Source organism: Taudactylus pleione, unplaced genomic scaffold (genome assembly GCF_031769625.1).
Source record: "Taudactylus pleione unplaced genomic scaffold, aTauple2 ptg000170l, whole genome shotgun sequence".
Classification (NCBI taxonomy): domain Eukaryota; kingdom Metazoa; phylum Chordata; class Amphibia; order Anura; family Myobatrachidae; genus Taudactylus; species Taudactylus pleione.
In genome coordinates, this window is record NW_028284572.1 from 6,723,052 (window position 1) to 6,747,796 (window position 24,745).

Sequence of the window (24,745 nt, forward strand, 5' to 3'; positions counted from 1 at the left end):
GAAAACAGATAACATTTTGTCTAACGGAGCCCATACATCTAGCCTCTATCAGGGCAATTCTGACGACTCCTGGGTTGGGGGATCGTGAAAATCCAACATGTTGGACAATCTTGATTTCCTGATTCTGACCCGAAAATGGTTGGAGTCGTCAGTTGTCAACATGTTGTTTTTTGGTGATCTCCCAACAAATCGGCGATCATAGGAGTCTGCCAATAGACGGATCAGATCGGAATCGTCAGAACGGGGAATCGGAATTTAGATATATGGCCTACATAAAACTTATGTCACGATTTTCCAAGGGCTTAAAACATACCAATTTTTGCAGAGTTTTGGGTGAAATCACATAATTATGTTTTAAATAATTTACGTTCAGCTAATTTTTTAAATATTTGCCACTTTTAGCTGAAAGCTTTGTTTTCACTAAAGGTGCATTCCCATAGACATCAGGTTTTGTACTTTTTTAACATGAATCTAGAATCATTTTCCTGGAGGCTGCTCTATAACTCATTGTTCCCTTTGTATCGATGAGATTGCTATGGCTGCCACTACAAAAACACACATATATATATATATATATATATATATATATATATCTCAACTGGAAACATTTGTCAGCTGGGTACACTGTACAATTATCTGTTAGTTCATCTGAAAATTTTATGATCTGACAGAGGATTGTATAATGTGTGCACATGTTAATAAATCGGTCTGATCGCACAGTCTTTTAATATGCTCAAAAGATGCAATGAATCCGGTCATGGTATCGTAAACATTTTACAGTGTGTACGCGATGACAGATTTTATTTTCAGTAGGCAGTCACTATACCAATGCAGTATGTACAGGGACACAATTTTCCCTTCCCATCACAAGGACAGATAAATAAGAGGATTGGAAGAAACTATTGTTTAGTGCGTACTTATAATTTCTACGCGAGGACAACTCATAAGTTCATCGCATCTTAAGTAAAAATTGTGCAGTATGTACCCAGTTTTAGTCTGAGGCAGTCAGACACTAAGCTCTTTGGTGTTCATGTGATGGCAGAGGAAGGTGGGGGTGAGAAGGCTATCAATGTTCTAAAGCCTCTCTATTCACCACATCATATGTTATGTGGCCGAGTTGGCCATGGCAATCATAACATACTTAGTAGACTATAAATCATTAATAACATCTTTAATTAAAACCATAAGAAAAAAATTAACTCCACGTGATACATAACTTTAGAGGGGACTGTACCTTTAAATATTTGCCAAAGAGACCTATTATTTGGCAAGTACTAGCTGAAAATAAACCTAGTACGATTTTTCATTAGTTAACATATTTTTTAGAAGTGTTAATATACCATTACGTTACAATAAAGTTTTGTCAATTCTAGGATCTGCAATATTTTTCCAGGGAGTTAAAAAAACAAAAACAAATTTACAAAACTTAGCAAAACAATACATTCAAAACCAATACAAAGTATATTTACAGCATGGTGAAATTTAGGAAATCTATGTTTCCTGTGATAAAAACACATTGAAGTGTGACTATATTATTTTCATAATTTTAGAAAAAAATGTGTTAAAACATTTTAGTTAGTATTCTACAAACGACCTATCACAAAAATGTTCAGACCTGTCAAAAAAACAAATTAAAAAAACAAAAAAAAACAAATATAAGATACTCCTAATGGAATTTTATTATGAATGTACACTTTAGGTGAGTTTTCTTTTTAGTCATTTTGGATTTCTGGAACCTTTTTTTGTGGGCAGTTACAAATCAGTATTGTGAATTACAAGCAATTCAGGAGATCTATGTTTTCAAAATGTAAAATAAAAGGAAGACCATAACATTTACAGCAATATTTCTACACAATATGGTACAAAAATAATATATAAAAAAGGAGTCTATTTTGTTTTATTGAAATGTGAATCCTCAACAGTCTTTTTTTGGCACCAGGTCTTGGTCAGCAGTTCTTTATCAGAAGCTTCGAGAAAATAACATATACCAGGAATTTCAGAAGGAAAGTTTGGTGGAAGATCTTCTCTTGATCGGGGTATAAACTTGAATCCTTTGAATTCCTTAAGCAAACTGAAAGAATATTTAAATATATGAAACTGAATATTAAATAAAAGAGTTGCATATACATTTATATGGTTTATATATACGTTTTATACATCTATACACGCCACAACTTGCTCTATTCTTGAATTACACATGTAATGCATCTAAACATTTTTCACAGTGCCTTCTACTATATTGATGGAGCTCATCTTCAAGTAGGTGTTAAGATATACATACTTTTATATATATATAGTTATTAACTGACAACCATAATTAACTACATTACTTAAACAATAACCAATTTGTGCTCATACTGAATATTTAGTATTGCAATAAATAATTTTACATTTGAATGTAGAATAGGAGCTACTGCTATTGAACATGTTTGTGAGAGAGTGTAAGCTCTTAGGAGCAGGGCCCTTTACCCTCTTGTTCTCTCTCTGCACAATTCCTGTCTCCAGTGCACATCCACCAGTGCCATAACAGGGCAGCAGAGCAGCCTGTGCCAGCACCACCCCTTGAGCACTCATCGTCATGATGTTCTAATTTAGTATTGCAGAGCAGAACAGTTAATACATTGTGCATTACTTGGAATAATAGGGTTTCATCTATATGAAGTCAGGATTGCATTAACTGTATACACAGTAATGTTTGTTATAACACTGTGCTATAAGCCCTTTTTTCTCTCTTGACCTTCCTATGGCACTGGGTCATTGAATTTGACAGATATTAACTGTCCCTCACAGTAGTTGTCTAAATATTTCAATATTTCATGTTTCCCCTTGAATTGTCTGTTTGTACCTTTTTATATTGAATTGTTTGTGTTTTATTGTACTGTTTCCCTGTATGACACTTGGGGGCGCTATAGAAATAAAAGCCAATATTAATAACTAGCGACCCACCCCACCTTTGCACCAGAGCAATTTTTAATTTACAGTGATAGTCTTTTCTAACCGAGGTCTTACAAGATTACCTTTTAGATGACATTAGTCATTTTCCTTCCTGCCTCTCCTGCCTACCCTGACTGCATGTCCCCGGTCTATAGAAAAGTGAAAACTGCATTAAAATCCGTCGAGTGGTTCTCGAGATTAGCCCGAACAAACAGACAGATGCCTACCAGGGACTTTATTTTATACAATGTATAGATAGATTAAATCAATCTGAACAACTACTTACTATGTGTATGTTATAAAACATGATTACTCTTTTGTTCACTTGGATTGTTAGCTAATGGCATGGCAATTGGCCCCCCCCTTGCTACCAGATCTCACCTGGACTCGCACATTTTTGCTTGCAGCCCTATTGGGCTGCAAACAGAAATGTGCAAGTCTGGAGGTACTGTAAGTGTGACATACAGCCGCACTTACTTGCGGAGGTGAGAACATCGCCCCTAATTGTATTGACCCCATAATTGTACTCAGTCACTTAGATAACAATCCAAGGGAACAAAAGAATAATGTCTCAACCGGGCACTAGGGACACCTCTGTTGAGGCCAAGAACCGGGGGAGTTAGGGTGGTAGAGCAGTAACTGACGGGGGTGACAGTGGAAATGTCTTCCTTTTGCGGCCAAACCCAGGTTTGGCTAGACCTGCACAGGCGCATGGAATCTAAACCACTTGGTGGTCTTCACCAGTGACCTCTCCTATTGGGATTTGGGTTTCGCCGCACCAAGTGAGCAGGTTGCGGCCCTCTGGACAGGTACCTGGGAGTGGCAGAAGACAGAAATATAAAAACACTAGAAGTTTACTGTAAGCTGTGTTAACACTGGAGATTACTAGCAATGGGACAAACTGGGGACTTAGTAGAAATGGAATGGCACTGGGAAACACCGGAAATGGAGTGGTACTGGAAATGCTGGACATGAACCAGATGCAGGCTTTCTCTGGAAGACATGGAAGATCCTGTGACTGACTGGCTGTAAGGAACACAGTGAATGCAGACACAGGGATGCACTGTGAATTGATAGAGATCCAATCGCAGGCTTGCTCTGTCACAATGTGAGAGGTGAACATGTAACTCAGGAAAGTGAGCACGAGAAGGGAAACTCTGAATACTGGTAATCAGCTTACAGCTGAAGCATTTAACACAGGGAGAGAGCTGGATGTGTAACTCAGAGAAATCAGCATGAGAACAAAAATTTATAACTCAGGGAATTAGCATGAATAGCTGAACTGCACACACTTGAGAGAGAATCGCTGGAAAACACTAGAAGTTGAAAACAATGGGGAGCCTGGAGTGAAGAAGTAGTACTCAGTCTCTGGAACACTGAAGACTTAAAGTAAATGAAGAGATGAAGTTGATAAGGCAACTTCCTGTTCCTGAATTCAGACCTAAATACCCCTAGGCAGTTGGTCATTGGATCAGGAGATCAGCTGAGTGACCGCAGGACTACCATTGGGAGAGACTAGTCAGGTGATATGGACCAACATGGCTGCGCCAATGCCCGCTACCACGGGAACCAGGACGCACGCACGGAAGCCCTAGCAGACCCAGGGGAGTATACTCAGTCACCACTCACCTCCACTGCCAGCAACTGAACACCTAAGCCCAAGGACGCCGGCGTGGAGATGAGTAGCGGCCGATCCCAGGTCGCATCCTGACAAATAATTCAACGTTTGATAACATGCACATAGTGAGTAGTTTTACAGATTGATTGAAACTATCTATCTATACATAGTATAAAATAAAGTCCCTGGTAGGTGTCTGTTTGCTCTGGCTAATCTCAAGAACCACAGGTCAGATTTTGATGCAGTTTTCACTATTCTATAGAGCATTTGTTGAGGAAGGTTTATTTGTATGAAACATTAATGTATGACAAAAGGGAGCTGAGCAGTGGTGATTTTAGTGAAGTAAGTCAATGAAAAAACAAACGTCTGAGTGCTTTCTTGGCTTACACTGCCTATATCACAACAATGGACTTTATTTTATACCATGTACAGACTGATACGTATTATCCGGTTTCTCCAGAAAACTGATGTAAGCCCTGTACGGATACAAAATTTCAGTTTTTCCAAGTCCAATTCCCGGTAAGAGTCTGTTTTGGCATGACAATAAATAAAGCATAGTGACAGACACTTAACGTGGCTGGAGGTGACCTAAGTGGAGACTTGCGTGTCATGTCAAAACTACATTTTTTCGTGTTGACGTCAGTAGGAAAAATGTCGTCTACAAGGCAATCTTATAAGACCTCCGTTAAAAAAGACTATCGCCGTCAATTCAGAATTGCTCCCGTGCGAAGCCAATGCAAATCGCTAGTATTGTATAATTATATAGTTACATTTAAATTCATTGAAATAAAAAATACAGGTATACAAATGAAAAAGGGCTCATTTAACAATATAAGCATATTTACATTTTTAGAAAATTAATTACAATATAACATTTTTTACTTTATAATGCGATACATATTATTATGACATATGCAATAAGTGGAATTACAGTAGGCTGATTTGTGCTTGCACCTCCATAGACTCCACGTTCCGTTGGCAGCTCATGTCGAATTGATTCTGTCACTAAATGTGATTTTAGTAATTTACTTTTAATGTGGATGTTGTATTGTCATGTATACAGTCTTAAAGTGGCTGTACTTTGTTCATGTACATTGCTTATTCGCTAGGTAAAGATGCCATTCACAATTCAGTTACTTGGCTATTTGCAGACTGTTTATGTGTGTGGATTGTCAATATTCTTTCTAAGGTGAATGTACAGGTTCACAATCAAGGTGAAGGAGTTTGTAAAGCTTAGTAAAATCAACCAACAGTTTATGAGTTAAAGTTACAAAAAAAAAAAATATATATATATATATTACTATTTATGCAATTTATTTTTAAGGCAACATATACATCTGCAGTACCGGTCAGTGGACCTGATTCCGAGCCGGACAGTAATGCAATCGCAAATGCATTCCAAAGCATAGCCGCGCATAGTGATGCCCAATGCTGCCTTCTCATATCTGTCTGACGATGTGCAACAGCATAAACAATGGTATCATCGACGCAGATTGGGAAGTCACGCAGCTTGTATGTCATGTCTGACCAGCCGCAAACACTGCAGCTCTTCTGACACGCAGAGAGGTCTTATGCTGCGCAGAGGAAAGCAATGGCTAATTATGCACGCCCATTAAAAGGCGCTTAAATGGTCAGAAACTTCTGCGTTCTCCTAACCCCCCCCGTTACTACCCCCAAATGCTGACTACCTGTAACTCACTTTGCAAATGGTTCCACTGAACAAATGTAAGCACATTGCAATCTATGCACATGTCCATTGCTGTGTTTGCGCTTACGCAATAGCAAACAATCGCTGAAGAGAAAATCACATAGATGGATTATAGCATGTGAGCCTTGAGGATTGGAATGAGAAGAGGTTATCAGAGAGGAGAAGCACAATTCACAGGAAGATCCAAGGGGAAGGAAGAGTTCTTTTGAAATTAGGTTTGAGATGTATGAAGGGTTGTTGATGGCTTTATAGATGAGGTTGCTTCATTTGAATTTCATTAGGGAAGATTTGGGGAGCCAGTGTAGGAATCACAGAGGGGTGCAGCAGTTCTGGAACAGCAATATCTTTCTTGCGGTATTTAGGATGGATTGAAGTGGGGTATGAGGAAGGCAATGTCAGATACAAGGAAATTAGAGCAGTTGAGCTGGAAGATTATGAATTTTGGTTGCATCTTTAGTAAGAAAAAGGTGTTTTCTAGAAATGTTTTGAAGGCGGAAGTGACAGGACTACAAGAGAGGGATAAAGACAAGGCTGTGAGGGATAAAGACAAGGACAGAATCTAGGGTAGAATTTGACATAGAATTTGATGGCATATAAGAACCACTTGGCCCATCTTATCTTCCCCTAAAACTAAGACCCTAAGACTGGAACGTATTGTAAATATTCTATATATGTTATAGATATATATTTACCTACATTGGAAAATTCCTTAAAATCCATTGTTTTTTTTACTCTGCAAGATTGGTTGAATTTATTGTCAATGTCCGACTGTTTCCACATTGACTAGCTGAACAAAGGAATGTTTGCATATCCTGTTCTATGATTATTATTTTTTATATAACATAGCACAAGCTAATACTACAAGTAGTATATCTTATAGAAATTGTACCTGTAAGTCGTAGGGCTGACATTGATTTTTCTTGGTACACTGCATGATTCAAACTTATTGGCAAGAGTAACATTGTTTCCAAAAAGGCAGTATCGTGGCATCCTTACTCCCACAACACCAGCAAACACCGAACCAGAATGTAGACCAATGCGCATCTATACAAAGACAAATATGTCATTAGATTCTTAATATGTCACATGCCATACTTTGTTGATGTAAGGATAACTGTCAAGCACTTTGACATGAGAATAATGTGTCCCTAATATGGCTGTGGTCCCCCCCATTAGACAAATCTCTGAAGTTAAAAACGTAAAAAAGGTTTACAACAATAATCACAATATTTTACATAAATCTACACTAGATGGTAACTGACCTTGATAGGTTCACCATGAGGAGACGTGACTTCATCTGAAAGTTCCATCATTTTCAAAGCCATCAGAGCAACTTGAAAGGCATGCGTGTCACTTTCCCTATGTAATCCTCCAGCCACACAGTATGCGTCACCAATTGTTTCCACCTGCACATAAAAGAAGATATTTGCTTTAGATAAACGTATCCGATATGTAATCATGGAATGAACTGTACATTACCTATGATTCTGGTCTCCATGATAGGTTGTCACCAATCACATGGACCTAAGGCAGCATAACTATTAACAGACTAACAAAAGGTGCAGATGGCAATGAATTTAAAAGGGAAAAGGTTATGACTGTACCTCTTACATTACAATAACATTTACATTAACAGAATTTCTTCAACGACAACAGATGCTTGGAAAATATTTTAGTAGTTAAGACTGATTCCTAATGTGGGCTTGATTTTGAGTTAGTATTAAAAACAGCTAAATGGTGTATTATGTTCCTCAGATGGCAAATGTAACATATGTGGACAGACTTAAAGTTGCAAGACATATCCTAACTTACCTCGAAATCACCGTGTAAAATCTGCACAGTATTTGTGTGTTAAAGGTAAAAGCTAGCAGTATTTTACCTGCTTGCGTAACTAAAATTGCATTTGCACCTCCTATATCACAAGATAGTTTGTCCAAGTGCAAATTCTCATTCTTAAGGTGGATTTGGTCCTAACTCAAAATGAGTCCTAACATTGCTCCGACTGGAACATAACTAGCGCCAATGGTTTCAGAGATAACAGAAATACTTGGCAGGAGCCATGTAGTCAGTTATCATTAGCAAATAAAGCTTCCCCTCTAAAATGCCTGATGTTAAAAAGGCCATACTATTTAAAAATATATATCCTTTATGGGGTATGAGCAATAAAGCAAATTAGTTTGGTGGAGATGTTCTTCAAATGCATTATGCTCACTGAGGTATCTAACTTAGACTGTAATAAGTTAATTCTTTGTTTCAGAATCCTCCTAAAGCCCTCCTGTCATTCTAACTTATCTGAAATTGTACAGTAAATGACTTGAGGCATAGCCATGTGGGAAGGCATGTTGTAGGCCATAACAAGGTCAATGATTAGCCAGGAATCTCTGCTAAAAGATGACTTTAAACACCAATTATTTATTTCAAATGCGTATAACAATAACAGTGCTGCTTCATTAGCATGACCAATGTCACTATCTTTCATGCTTACATAAAGGGCATACAAGTTCTGGGCTGGCTAGTGTGAATGTGGAGACGGTTGCAGTGATGAGTCCACGCTAATTATGATAACTAGCTTCTGGGCTGCTCCTTCATAGACTATGGGTCACTCTCTGCAAAATGCAGCCCTAGAACTGAAAACTGTCAGGGATTAGTTCACTACAATGAAAACCATGGCATGTTCACTGAACATTATTATAATGTAATTTTTTTCTGTATTTCAAATAAATATCTTTACTACATTTTATTTTATAAGGTTCAGAACATAAGATTAGATGGTGAGTGTGGCAGTGCCTGTCTGTTAACCATTGAGAGGGAATCGGTATGCAATGCCGGCGGCTGAATAGCAGCCGGATCAAATACCGACAGTGGACGACCGATGGTTTGAAATCCAGACGGGGGTGGTAAGTACCCTAACCCTCTCCTCTCCCCACCTAACCCTCCCTTAGTGATGCCTAACCTCCCCCCTTAGTGCCTAACCCTAACCTCCCCCCATTGGTGCCTAAACCTAATCCCCCCTTCCCACACCCTAAATCTAACCCTCCCGGGGGGGTGCCCAACCCAGGCGTCGGGATTTTGACGCCTATCTTTAGTCCCATGTCGGGCTTTTAGTATCGGGATTTCGGCGGCCGCCGGTCTCCTGACTACATCCCATTTAGACAAGATGCAAGTGCCATGATCTGAGGTTCTTGTCGAAGAATTGGAGAAGTCTTAACACAGTAAGTCCCAGTTTCTGTCTCCAGAGCTTTACTATAGCATCAGCCCTACCAGTTACCCTGCTAAAGATTGTGGTTTATATGGAAGGCCATACAGAACAGCCTTTGTCATTGAACCATATCTAGCTGCCAGGTGGCAGTGTCAAATTCACCCACAGTTGAATCATCAGTAGTGAACAGACTCTCCAGTACACTTGTCTACCCTAGCAACTACAGCTTACCCTACCTGCCAGTGCACACACCTGCTGGATTTCTAAGGTTCCCATATTCTCAGTGTGACTCCCTCTGGGCCTCCTTGAGTACTGACACTTCCAAATGTGTTTCAGGATTGCAGCTGCAGGAGCACATTGGCCCTCATTCAGAGGCGGTCGGAGGATGCAAGCGGTCGCTCAGAAACTGGGCGGCCGCTTGCATCCTGACCGACCGCCTCTGTTTCGGTCGTTAGGCTGTGGATTTACACCCACAGCTCTAACGACCGCTAGGGTGATGGTCGCGATGGTCATAGACCATCGCGACCATCGGGGCTTACAACGAGACCCTAGGGTAGGGTCTCACTTGTCGTAAGCCCCGGAGAGCTTCTGGCTCTGTCAGTGGGGCCTCCCCCAAACGGCAGGCGTTCCCATGGGAACGCCTCCGTTTGGGCTGCCACCCCCCCCGGCCGGCCTTCCAAACGGGGCGAGCTGTCAATCAACATCGACAGCTCGCCCCCTTTGGAAAGAGACCCGCTACGACCGGCGCTGTCGGTCGTAGCGGGTCTCAAGCATGCGCACGAAGGAGCCGGCTCCGTCGTGCGCATGCGCACTGGACAAACATCGAGGCGGCCGTGCGGTCGTAGACCATACAGCCGCCTCTGAATGAAGCCCATAATCCCTATAGATCTCTTGAATGCCAACAACTCCCTGACTGTTGGGAGAGTGCCATCAACCGGGCCAGGCTTTTCGTCAGTCACGTGGCTCCGATTGCAACTAATAATACCCTTTGCTGTTCAAAGAAGTCAGTAGTGTCTGCTTCCATATCAGTTGTTACCACTTCCAGTGTTTTACCCCCCTCCCCACTGCAGACCCTTATTAGAAGCCCTTAGTGCCCACATGTCTACTACTATATCTGACTCGTAATTCCTCTTTCTCCTTCCTATGCTCCTACTAAGGTTATTTCTTCATCATTCCCCAGAGTGATCCACACCCTCCCGCCTTGCAACCTGCTGGGTACCCCAGGCTTTAATTTACCCCTCCCAGGGGAGCTCTGTTCAGTTTACACCTCTCTTTACAACGCAGTATTAACCGTCTACCATTACTGCAATCAACAAATATCTCTAATTACAACCCTCCAAGTTCAAATAAGTTGTAGTGCATTATCCAAACTTCTTGCAAGCTAATTGAAATTATTAAGCTATTAAGTCAAATCGAACATATTTGTAATATCCTGCTTTGGATGTATCTCAGCCATAAAAATGGACATTCTCCTGCTACTGCACCTACTTCTGGTACTACCTGCACAAATCCCCTCTGATTATTATTTTTTTTTACATCAAGTAATTTTTATTCAGATTTTTAACATATTATAAACATAACATAAAAGAAAATATACACAATAAAAATATATTTAACATATAAGTGATGCTAACATAAAACACATCAGAAAATAACAAAGTATACATTCAGAGGGATATCTTGAATAAACCAAGCCTAGGATCAGTGCAGGATCAAATACCCAACCAGCGCATGGAGGTAAAAAGAAACTAACAAAAGAACGGAAAGTTATAATGTAGCACAGTAGAGAAAGCAAAGAAAAGATGACACATTACAGAGGGGGATCTCCAACTGGTCTACAAAGGCCCAATGGAGAAAGAGCCCATCGGTCCCATAGTTTATATTTAGGAAGAGCCATACGGCTAGTATAGACATATCTTTCATGGTCAATTGTATCATTCACCAGCGCTTGCAAATTTGTGTACATCTGGAGGGTCCGGAGCACACCGGAAGTGAGCAATAATCACTTTAGCCAAGGTAAATAGGCCTAAGACATAATGATAAATGGTAACATTAAAAAATTATTCCAAATCTAACGAAAATAAACAAAGATTAGCTTCTAATAATGGTAATGACGGAAGTGTAGCCTGAATATCTGACCAGACTAGCTTCCAAAAATTACTGACCACAGAGCATTCCCATAATAATTGCCAAAAAATCACAGCCATGTGCATGACATTTGGGACAATGTTGGGGCGTTAATATCAATATGCACATTAGAGACAGGGGAACGGTAGGACCTACTGTATGCATAATAAAGTAATGGATTTGCTGAAAACGGACACAGGGGGAAGTGTACCTTATAGAGCCCAGTACAGGTATCTGAGTCCATTGCTCATCCTGGAGAGGACCCAAATTTAATACCCATTTATTTTGAAGGGGAAGAAGGGCCTCCGGCAAATTACGAGAGGTGAGATCATTGTAAAGGTAGGAGACTGTCTAACGAGAAGGTAGTTGTAGGAGTGCCAGTATCTAACGAGAAGGTAGTTGAAGGAGTGCCAGTATTAGAAGAGAATGGGATAACAATATAGGGTCAGATCCAAACTGGGCACGCAGGGCATGACAGAGCTGGAGATATCGATAGAAGGCCGAATGAGGAAGGCCAAACTCCACATGCAAGTGTTCAAAGGAATGGAGGACATCATTTTGAAACAGATGGCCAAGTGTTTCGACACCATGAAAAATCCAAAAGGTCTCCGATCCCAGCAAGCCCAGCTCAGAGAGACCCCCATTAAACCAAAGCGGGACATCAGGATCCAAACCCTCATCCCCAAATAACCCATGTGCAAAATGCCAGACTAGTCAGACCTGTCGGAGCAAAGGAGGAGATCTACCCGGAGTTTTAACGGAAAGCAAAACCTGTAAGGGAGCCAAAGGGGACCCTGTCTGCTCACTAAGGAATCCCGCCAAAGTGGTATAAGTCAGTCCACCTGCAAGTTTAGGTCTGCATAGAGTTCGAAGTGCAATTAGAGGTCTTTTATCCCCCACACAAAAGAGAAAAGAATAGAGTCAATATGGGAAAAACTCTTTTTGGGGATAAATACAGGGGAATGCTGTAGAACAGTACATAAAGAAATTTAGGCTCCCTCTGATTTATTTTTAAAAGTTGTTTATGGCTGATGTGCAATTTATCTGACAGAGCAGAAAATCTTAAATTAGCATTAACTTATTATTCTTCAACGGGTTGACCCATGGTCCTAGACATTGAGAACTATTACCTTGTAACACACATCCATGGAATCTGACTTAGAGTGAACATAGAAGTGGTAGTTTTCAAGCTTTCAAGATGTCCTCTATTATGGTTTCCTGCTCAGTTAAGGGGTCACATTACCAAAACTTTGGCATTATCATACTACTTATGGGATCACAGAAGCAAACCATATGACCTAACCTGGCACTGATATGTATTCACTCACATTTCCCAAGAGCACAGTTATTTCCAATTGAAATGCCAACAACATCAGGTCTTTTAATGATAGTCCTATTTAGCTCCATGCCTCTTTTTACAGACATCTATTCAAGATGGCACATTCCAAATTCTCACCAATATTTACAAATTCATCATGTTCATCAATCTAAATAATACGGTAACATTTGGGAATCCAGGTACTCAACTGACACACTTTGTTTCCCTTTACATTGAATAGGCTAATTCTATTATATATTACATTCTCATAGAGATAGCTCCTCCTGATGAAGAACCTTGAATAAAGTAGGAAACTGAGATGGGAATGACACTTCATGCAGAGGACTGTAGGGTAATAAAGTAAAACTTCCCTAAAGGCACTGTGTGTGTGCGCATAAAGCAGAGTGCATATAAACTGTACGTACTATCAATAGTACTTAGGGCCTGATTCAGAGGCGCTCACTATGTGCCAGCGCTCGCTCTGAATCAGGGCGGATTTAAAAAACAAAAAAATCCGCCTCCAGGCCGCTCGCATAGCTGTGGGTGACCACCCACAGCTTTTGCGACGGCCTGGCGATGATCGGGCTTGCGACGAGACTCTTGTGGTAGGGTCTCGGTTCCCGCAAGCCAGAGTGAACTTCCTGCACTAATTGAGCCGGCTCCGTCATGCGCAAGCGCGAGACCCGGATAGCGACGGGCAAACCGTCGCTCCGGGTCTCGTACCAAAGGGGGCGTGCTGTCGATGTTGAGTGACAGCACGCCCCCTTTGGTGGGCGGGCCGGGGGAGTGGCTGCCCAAACGGAGGCATTCCCATGTGAACGCCTCCGTTTGGGGGCGGCCCCACTGACATCACGAGTGATGTCAGTGGGAGAGATTTCGGCTCTGTCAGAGCCGAAATCTCTCTGGGGCTTGCGGCAACGAGACCCTACCACAAGGGTCTCATCACAAGCCCGATGGACGCGATGGTCTTACCATCGCGACCATCTTCCTGGCCGCTCGCTATAGCTGTGGGTGGTCACCCACAGCAATGCGAGCGGCCAGGAGGCAGCTCTAAAAGACAAGAAGGCCGGCCCTGATTCAGAATGAGCGCTCTGTCAGAGCGTCCGGCTCTGAAGCAGGGCCTCTGTCTCATCATTTCCCAAAGTATGGGACCCTTGGCTGTCACAATTTAACACACAGTTACCAGCATGTAATACTGGTCCTTTCCTACTGTTGTTTGTGTCTGCTGTTCCTGACGTGTAATACTCAAGCTGTGTTATTGCTTCCTATTATTGTAATCAGCCTTTTATCATGTATTCTAGCAATAAAAGAGATTGTGACATATATGATGAACTCAGAAAATGAATTTTCTAAAAGTTGTGGTCTGCATAATATAACAATCCCTCTTAGATTCCCACTGCAGCCCTAAGTGTATGGAGCTTGTATATTCTCTATGTGCTTGCGTGGGTTTCCTCAGGGTGCTCCTGTTTCCTCCCACTTTCCAAAATGTACTGGTAGGATTATTGGCTCCTGATAAATAACTATCCCTAGGGTGTGTGTGTGTACATGTGGTAGGGAATATAGATTGCAAGCTCCTGTAGGGCAGGTACTGATGCGAATGGCCAAATATTTTCAGTAATACGCTGCAGAATATGTGTGTTCCATATAAATAAATTAATAAATAAAATAGTAATAAATAATCCTTTCATCACTCTGGTTCATCTCATTTTTATTTTCTGCCCCAGCAATCCTGGGCATCTCCCCAGGCATTCCTTCCCCCTCTTTCCATTTCCCTTCCAGTCCTTTTTCCATCCACCTCTCCTCTAACCCCTCTTACACAATTAAAAATAACTTGGGTTGGTGATTTCTTATGCTGGGCATACACTATGCAATTATCTGTCAGATATCTGTCCAATCTGGCTGGTTGGAATGAAAACCTGGTAATGTATGGGAGCAAATAACAATAGAAATTTGCTCCCAAACACTAGAAAACAGACCAGATTTTCCTTCCCACCAGACAGATTTGACAGATATCTTACAGATAATTGCAGAGTGTATGCCCAGCATTAGATTGATTTCTTAGATTGTTCTTGCATACAGTAAGAAGATTATGGGCCAAATGTAATAGGGTGAGAGTTTAGAAAATGTGAGAGTTTAGCAGTAAACTCTCACATTGGTTGAGTTTTATCTTCAAAATGGGAAAACATCTGAATGAGATTTTAAATCGTGAGTGTTTTTTAAATCTAAGAAAACATGCAGGTTCGCTCTGTTACTTTGTTTTTGGACTCTATTACATTAGCAAAGTTTAAAAAGTGTCAGAAACTCTCACTTTTCTAAACTCTCACCCTATTACATTTGGCCCTATGTCTTTGTTACAACTGTGTGAATCACTTTACTTGAAAAAAAAAAAAAGAGATTGTGAGAATTATCATAATATATAAAAACAAATGACCTGACTCACTGACTCATCAACGTCCAGCCCAAACCCCAGGACCTAGAAACATGTAATTTGGGGAGTTTATGCCTTCCATGACCTAAGCACCCACTAAGGAGGGATTTTTTGAACTGCAACTCCTAAGGGGCTGAAAAGGGCTAAAATGTTTCCTCTTGACCGAAGAGATTGGGTGACAAAGCAACATGGCCCAAATGCTGCTGGACTGTAAGTTCATTGTCTGGGATGAGAGTACCATAGCGCACAAGGAGGGTTTTGAGGCACTGAGCATAATCCTCAAAGACATCAGGGGCAACGATGGCATGATGGGGGTGTGACTGTGCTGCTAGCTAGAAACTAGCGGCATACTCTGCTGGTAGTACAGAGGGGAACTCGAGTTGATGATATTAAGGTGTGCATCAAGGTGCCGTGTCTGTGGCCCCTCATCCGGAAACTCTCTCTCAGGTGGAACATGAGGGTCCACTTGAAGGGCGATGTATCCATTGGGCAATTCTCCTAATTCCTACTCAAAATAGAGGACAGAGAGCATCCCAAGAATAAGGGAAACGTGACCTTCCCTCTAGGCGTAGGCACAGTAGTGAAGACTCTAGCAGACCTCACAGCCAGGGTATACCCTGATATTGCTGATATCCATGGACTGGCTGTGACCCCCAAGAACGACACGGCTACCGGCATTAATGACACTCAACTTCAGTTTTTCGAAGGGGCAGAAATGGAGGACATGTCTTGGTAGTGCAAATAGATGACGAGCTTCATGTAGTAGTTCAGAGAATAATAGAAATAAGACTTTCATTGTAGCCGTTATTAAAAAAATATGGATTTCTTGAGATATCTGGGACTGTTCTGCAAATTAGGAACAGTTGTCAACTACGTAAGAAAGCAATTGACAGAATAATGTATAGTGTTTTAATAGTGTATATAGATGTATTAGTGTAGGTGTATATCTGTAAACCCCATTAATCCTACCTACTCAATCTGACACCGATCCATCATCAGTACGTCGCTTACACTTATCATCAGTCACCTCCTTGTGCAGTGATTTCATTGCCAGCTCACCTCTTGAACCGGTTCTAATGGTAACAATATGATAAACATATGATCCCACACTGGGGAATGGGTGGATCTTTGATATACAACCACAAAGTATCAGTTCTCAACTTGTGGCATTAAGGACGAGGGAAACTTACCTTGTAGACATCTAGTTCTCCACATTGGAAATCAAAAAGAGTGTAAAGCTCATTTAGCATGGTGATAACTTGCATGGGTGAGCAATGCGAGCATATTGCTGTGAACCCCACAATGTCAGAGAAAAGCATGGTCACATTGTTAAACTTCTTGGCTTTCACAGTCTGCCCTTGCCACAGCTGCTGGGCAACTTCACCAGGAAAGATTGAGAATAGAAGATCAACAGTCTTCTTTTTCTCCTCCTCCAAAGCTTGGTGAGCAAGTTCCAGTGTAGCTTTCAGCTTCCCCAACCTCTTCTTCAGTCCGTCTTGTGCTCTGGCCTGTTCTCCTATCAGCACAACGTCCCTCAGAGCATTGTGAATTGGAATATCCGACAGGTAGAGGCCACGACCTGTGAAATCTTCTAGTCGATCCACACATGGCGACCCCAGAAAGAGAATGGCACTGGATTCAAAAACATAGATCATCTGGCCTTTCAGATTCATTGAATGCAACTGCGAAGAAAAACAAAAAAACAATTGTAAGTGAAGTGATTACAAACATTTGGGTTCAGCTATAAGGGTGGGTTTTCAGCAAGGAGAGCTTGAACTTGGAATAACACAGGCCTTAGACAAGGCCTATGAGAACTTGAGTTAAGTAACAAACCTTTAAAGGGATTCTCCAGGAAAATAAACCAAGCATTCTACACATAATGGTCTTTGTTTTTAATCTTTATTTTGGCTGTTTACAAATAGTGAGTGAGAATAACAACGATCTAATCCGCTGATCAGCGCTCCGATAATGGGCAATTTATTGGGGGATCAGCAAAATACTATATGTTAAAAATCCCTGATAATTTTTGGGTCAGAATCTGCGAATTGAGATTGTCCAACATGTTGGATTTTACCTATCACCCGACCAGAACGGAGAATTGCCCTGATAGATGCTATATGTATGGCCAGCTTATATCTCACTCACATGAGCATAAAAACCAAACAGGTAAGACGTAAACATGGGTGGATTGGGCCGCTGGGAAATCAGGAAAGTTCCAGCTGGGCCGGCCCCATGAACCTCTTTGCTGGGCTGGCAGACACTGCCTGCCAGCTGCTGCACTTCTAGGATTTGCATTCCACTATGGAACGCAAGCCAGAAGCCCCCGGCTCCACCATCAATCTGCTGTGTCCCCTCCCTCCCTTAGCCTCTGCCCGCCACCCCCCTTTCTCTGTGGCATGGTCGGAGCCGGCCCGGGCCATCCCATCTTCTGGGGCTGCAAGAGATGACGTGGACCGCGCAGGGAGGTGGGAACGGGTATGTGCAGCTGTGCCTGGGATGAAGTAGGAGCCGGAGGAGCGGGACAAGGTGGCAGGGGCTTTGTCAACATACTCTGGCTGTCAGCACTGAGAAAGGAATGGCAGCAGGAACCCAGGAGCTGCGGTGAGCTGCGGTGACCCTGGAGTGTGGAGGGGATTCTTGCTCAGCTTCTTCCACTTCCATCCTGCCCTCTCATTCCCACCACTACAGTCACCCTGCTCCACACTACTACTCCCATCCTGCCCCTTTCAATACTACTTCAATCCTGCCCCTTGCTCTGAACTACTACTATTACTCCCAGCCTGTCCCACATTACTACTACTCCCATCCTGCCCCCTGATATGCACTACTACTTCTTCCATCCAACCCCCTGCTTCCCACTACTACTACTTCCATCCTGCCCCCATTTCCTACTACGACTTCCATCCTGCCCCCTGCAGGGACGTACACTGTTTTTGTTGCGGCGGACAATGTGTTTTTATTTTTCTCCTCCAGGGGCCAATGTATTTGTTTTTCCAGTGGGGACCAATGTGTTTCATTTTTTTTCTGTGCAGGCCGATGTATCTTTTTTTCTTGTGAGGGCCAGTGTGTGTTTTATTTTTTCCTTGTTGAGGCTAATGTGTTTTTATATTTTTTTCTTGTGGGGGCCAATGTGTTTTATTTTTTCCTGTGGAGGCTAATGTGTTTTTTTTTTCTGTCGGGTGTCAATGTGTTTTATTTTTTTTTTTTTTTGTGGGGGCCAATGTGTTTTTATTTTTTCCTCTAGGGGTCAATGTGTCTTATTGTTTTATGTAGGGGCCAATGTGTTTTTTTTTCTGTGGGGGCCAGTGTGTTACACTGTTTTATTTTTTCCTGTTGGATGTCAATGTGTGTGTATTTTCCCGTGGGGGTCAGTGTGTTTTATTGTTTTCTGTAGGGGCCAATGTGTTTGTTTTTTTTTTTCTGTGGGGGCCAGTGTGTGTTTTACTTATTTCTTGTTGAGGCTAATGTGTTTTTATTTTTTCCTGTGGGGGCCAATGTGTTTTTTTTTCCTGTTTGGGTTCAATGTGTTTGTATTTTCTGTAGGGGCCAAAGTGTGTGTTTTTTCCTGTGAGGACCAATGTGTTTTATTTTTTTCTTATGCATTGTTTTTCATCTGCGCAAGTGTCTGAGTTGCAATGCGGATTCAGTCGCATGTACCAAGAAGTGTATTAGAAATGCGTTGGGTGTTCCTAGATGGTTACAGGGGGTTGGCTATAGAGATGCTGAATTGCTCGCATTGGAGGCCATACTCCATAGTTCCAATAGTGCGACCGATAGTGACGTTTAAAGATGCACAGGGCTGCCATCAGAAATTGTGGGGCACGGGACTGTCAAAATAGGCAGTGCCCACCCCCCCCCTTCCCATACATAACAAAAACCATGAGACGGAGAAGGGCTCGGGTTGCAGCCGACGGCAGGTACGGCTAGTACACCCTCAGTTGAGCCAGCGTACACCCTCCTTCAGGGCCGTAGCTAGGGTAGTGCGGCCGGTGCCATCGCACAGGCCACCACAGGGCAGGGGGCGCTGTTTGGGCCTGTCAAATTTCTGTTTATTATAATTCTCACTTATAACTTCCTCTTATTTCATCCCCAGCATCTCTTGGTCTCTCCTATCTCTTCCCTGGTCCTTCCCCATGAGGCCATTCCCATTTTTTGGGTGTATTATGTCCATTTGAAATGAGGGGGGCACCAATGCTCTTCCTGGCACAGGGCATCAAAAAGTCTAGTTACGGCTCTGCCCTCCTTACACCCTGTATATAGAAATGCAGCATGTTCCTGGTTTGCTGCTGCTGGATACCGATGTTATGTCTCCAAACAGATAAATAAAAACACATTTTATTTTATAAAATAACTTATTTTGGAGGAATAAAGGACACGTTTCTGTCATTACATAGGGATCTTTACTCCAGGAGAGCACCAGTGCATTTTACACTATCCGTATTGGCTACAGGGGAGTGCCGGGGACTCTTTGACTTATATATATATATATATTTACACACACACACACACACATATATACATATACATAATATATATATATATATATATGCACACACACATATATACCCACAATATATATATATATATATATATATATATATATATATATATATAATGAGAAAAATAGGCGGCACTGGAGGGCTTAAATGCAAAATAGAAGGTTTTTACTCCTCAAAATAGAAGGTAAAAAACCTTCTATTTTGCATTTAAGACCTCCAGTGCCGCCTATTTTTCTCATTGTATTTACCATTTTAAGGAAGGCACGGAGGCCAATATTCATTGAAGGAACAGAGGGCCTGATTCAGAGCAGAATCAGGGCCCTCCTCCATGAAAATGGAGCGGCCTCTTGGACGCTCGCATAGCTGTGGGTGACCACCCACAGCTATAGCGAGCGTCCATGATGATGGTCGCGATGGTCAAGACCATCGCGACCATCGGGCTTGCGACGGAGACCCTGTGGTAGGGTCTCGCTGCCGCAAGCCCTGGACTGATTTTGGCTCTATCAGTGGGGCCGGCTTCAGACGGTAGGCGTTCCCATGGGAGCGCCTCCGTCTGGCAGCCACGCCCCCGGCACGCCCACCAAAGGGGGCGTGCTGTCAATCAACATTGACAGCACGCCCCCTTTGGTGCGAGACCCGGAGCGACGGCTATCCCGTCGCTAGCCGGGTCTCGCGCATGCGCACCATCGACCCGCTTGCGAGCGTCTTGCGCTCGCGAGCGGGTCTGAATGACCCCCAGAGTGCACACACTGCTGGTCCAGCCTGTCCCCTTCTTCCCCAGCCAGGCAGCATATGGATTCCCTAACCTTTTGTTCCAGGTTAGGTCCAGGCTTCTGCTCTGTGGTTGTCTAGAAGGGTGCTGCGGCTCCTCTTTCTCTTCTTTAGTGGCGCGGTGACGTCATGACGTTACATGTGCCAGATAAAAAACTTTATTGTTCATGCGTACAGTCACAGGTCTTACATGCCTCGCCCGGCATGTAAGACCTGTGACTGTACGCATGAACAATAAAGCTGCGGGGGGGCCCCATTCATTTGCGTTGGGCAGGCATCAGACAGGAGGCCCATTTGCCTTGCTTAAGTAATAGTAATAGCGGCGGGTGGGTGGTAGGAGTGGGCCAGGCCCCCCTTCTTTGGCGGAGTGCACGGGCCCGGGACAGTAGTCCCGACAGTCCCCCCCTGATGGCGGCCCTGATTGCAGCATCTTTAGACACTGACAGTGGGGTTCTCAGTCCTTGCATATTCGGGCACAGGGCTGTACACCAGGAAAGGGCATTGTAGGCTCATTAACCTAAAGTCACAGACGCAACTGCAGCAAAAGATGCAAAGACGGCTACAACTGTGCCCAACTCAGAAGCAGACCCTATGAGAAGGGATCCCACCCCCGTTGACAGACCTCACCTCCTCAACAGAACCCGTCCCCAATAGGACTGCTTCCATAAATTTTTCCTGGCATGGGTTTCTGTTCCAATCCACCCCTGGACATAAATGCCTACATACTCTATGGGTGGAGGGGATTAAGTGAATCTTTTTGGTGGGGAAAGAGGGGTAAAGGGAGGCAAATTTGTTTTACATTAAATTAAAACAGGCCTTAAACAAGTACTTGATTGGAATACCAAGTTCTGAAAGTCCTGGTTTAATAAAACTTGTAGGAGGGCAGTTACAACCCTTTTAAAGGGATTCTCAGAGAAAATAACAGCCATTCCAAAACTCATGATCTTTTCAAACAAAAAAATTATTTGCACTATATAAACCTGCATGTTTTCCTACTGAGAAAGAAAAAATATATCTTCTTTAAAAAAAAAATGAAAGAAAATGAAAAATAGAAAAGAGACATTTTTAGAATGAAAAATTAAAAATGAGGAAACATTCCTATGGAAACCAAGTAGTTGAAAAAGATGAAGAACCAATGTTCTTGGTGTAGATAAGTAATAGGAAAGCAGCTGTCACAAAACACCCTAGATGTTGACTAGCATTGATGCTGGCTAATTGGAACATCACCTGTCACCAGGAACCCCACAAGAGAATAATACACCTTGCCGTGAATACACAGTTGAAGGCCCCAGGCTAGTCTTGCTAGGTAGCTGCTGACAGTGATGAGAATAATCGTATAGTGGCTGTAGTTAGAGCTGGTAACTCATGTTCAAAATCAGGATACTTGGCAAAGGTCAGGGTCAGGCAACACAGTGTTCATAAATGTATAGCTAAGTCTAGCGCACAGTCACAGGTGCACAAATATACCAGTAAAAGGGCTGATTGATTAATAATAGCCCGCTCAATATCTAACTACAATTGTTTTCGCGTCTAATTGGATATGGCCCCAAGTATTTTATTGTTTTTCTGACTGCTTGACTACACGGCTTGCTTACCGTCTCATTATCTTACATAAAGGACGTGGGGTGGGAAGTTACAAGGCATTAGGTGATGCTGGCAGAAACAGTAACAATGGGATGGCAGGGTCTCAGTGCTGCACTTAGAAAATACATGAGTACTGTAAATAATAGGTGGAAATAGACACAAGAATTTCCATGAATGGCACAGAGAGAGGAGAAACTAGGGATAGCTTTCTTCCAGGCAGAATATGAAGCAAGAGCGCTCCCACTAAAGATTTTGTCCCAAATTTTAATCCGGGACTGTAGTATACTTCTGAATCCATGGCAGGCCAAATAAATGACTCATAAAAGGCCTGGGAGATATCAAAAAGGCAAATTTGCTCCTTATTCAAAACACAATTGTAGAGCTTATGAAAAGCTTTTGTATATTGGATAGAGCTTTCAACGATGAGATTCGTTCCAATGGAGTCAACGGTTCTTTGGTAATTTCAGGTTCATGAATGAGACTATGAGCCTGATTCAGACCCGGTCGCTAGATGCGGTCACTTGCTCCCAGCGTATGCAAGTCCAGCTAAGTGACGGCATGGAAGGCTATCGCATGCCAAGGCATAAGCGTGCCCACTATGTCTTTGTGTATGTAGACACCCATCAGCGTTTCTTAGGACGCCCACTAGCGCACTTCATCTCCAGGAAGTGTCTGCACCCATCGGTACATCGAGGACCATCGGAAGCGAATGCAGCGCTTGTGGTTGCCTATACCCTACCGCAAGCACTGCGAACACTTCAGTGTAAAATACAACCAAGTGATGTGTACAATGATACCTCCATGATAATTATGCACACCCATAAAACGCCATTAAGACGAAGACGCCCAGACATGCCTGAGTTCGCAGCACCACTCCCCTGTTCAAAAGCACCTTCCCCTGTTACCACCCACAAACGGCTCATTCTGTAACTCAAAGTGGCGGCCAGTCTGTGTACTACGAGCGCACGATTCCAAACTGGCTTGCACACGCGCATTGTGACTTATACGCATGCGCAGATGGGCGACTATCGGCCATAGCGGGTGTCCGCAGCTTAGTGACCGGGTCTGAATCAGGCCCTATATTCAATCCATTATCTTGCTGCTCCAGTGTGAGGTCTGTATGCAAACAGCCAATCAGAGGGGTTTTCTTACGGTCTAACTAATCAAAACAAAGGCATTCTTGAGTGGGCAATTACGGACAGGCTGTCGGACCTGTCATTCACGTCAGGCGCAAGTTTTCCAATGTCTTCTTTTTATTTTTAGCTATTGGATTGTCATAGAAGTAGGGAAAAAATTAAATAAGATTATTGGGGTAGTGTTTATTTAAATTAAAGGACATTTAAAATGGTATGTGTATTGCTTTTTTTTTTTTTTAGTACTTTACTATGTGTCCCAGTTGGCTCTGTATAGCAGGCTATGCTGGTACTTGTAGTTCTAAATGTGATAGCATATACAAGCAGTTTATAGCTGCCAGGGCTAGCTGGGACCAGTAGTGCCACGCAGGGCAGAAACTAGGGGAGGGGGAGTAGTGATGCTGCCCAGGTCAAAGGACCTGGAGGGCGGCACTGTCCGCCCTCCAGGGATGTAGTTATGAGACCGGCGGCCACGATGCCGCCGGTCTAAATCCCGACGGGGAATGCCCGACAAGGAACTTAAGATAGGCGTTGAAATACCACTGCCTATCTTAATCCCGACGCCGAAATAGAGTAGGATGACAGCCTGAACGAAGGTAAGCCGGGGCGCCCTTAGTGTTAGCCGCGGGGGGAGAGGGTTAGGTTTAGGTAGCATAGCGGGGTTAGCTTTAGGTTTTGGGGGGGAGGATGTTAGGGTTAGGCACCCCTAGGGGGGAGGGTTAGGGTCAGGCACCACTGGGGGGGTTAGGGTTAGGCACTAAGGAAGGAGGGTTAGGATTAGGCATGAAAAGGGGAAATTTAGGTTTAGGCACTAAAGGGGAGGGTAGGGTTAGAGTGCGGGGTGGGGAGGGTTAGAGTTAGGCTACAAAAAGGGAAGGTTAGGGGGAGAAGGGGAAGGGTAAGTATACTTGCCAGACCCCAGTTGGGATACCAACCATAATGATGCCGCTGTCTGTATTTTGACAGGAGGCATCCCGACAACTGGAACTGCACCTGGCAGCCTAGAAAGACGCCACATGGAGCTCGTGCTTTGTCTCTACCTAGTCTCGGCAACAAGCTGCCACAGGGCCACCTGTAGTGTTCTATGAACGCTCCAGTTCTACCTGGTCCCGGTGACCCTTTCCCCTCATTGTAATGTCATGTTGTCACGTTTTGGAACCCTGCGGGTTTCACTGTTACACTGTGGCAAGAACAGCCTGTCATAGGCTATGAGCACTAGTGATTAGTTGATTTAGTTAAGAGAAGGACTACACATTTTTAAAAACTTTAGCGGTCTATTCATCATCACTTAAAATTAACATTTTCACCTAATTTTTCACCTAATTTTTAATAAATTAAGTGTCAGGGCCATTCATCAAGTTCTGAAAAAGCATTTTTTTTAGAACTTGGTGATGTTACTGTACGCCATCCTTAGATGGAGTACAGC

At 42.9% G+C, this 24,745-nt stretch overlaps 1 protein-coding gene across 1 annotated transcript in view; it reads right to left on the bottom strand.

Annotated features, from left to right (window-relative positions):
• Positions 1–1,699: 1,699 nt before the first annotated feature.
• The window catches only part of GUCY1A1 (guanylate cyclase 1 soluble subunit alpha 1), a 72,096-nt gene continuing 49,050 nt past the window's right edge, over positions 1,700–24,745 (bottom strand). The window contains exons 5-8 of the mRNA XM_088475360.1: positions 16,523–17,014; positions 7,523–7,666; positions 7,150–7,304; positions 1,700–2,071 (exon numbers count right to left, since the gene is read on the bottom strand). Of these exons, the coding sequence (XP_088331486.1) occupies positions 1,888–2,071; positions 7,150–7,304; positions 7,523–7,666; positions 16,523–17,014 (975 nt within the window). The 3' untranslated portion in view covers positions 1,700–1,887. The remainder of the gene's footprint in view (positions 2,072–7,149; positions 7,305–7,522; positions 7,667–16,522; positions 17,015–24,745) is intronic.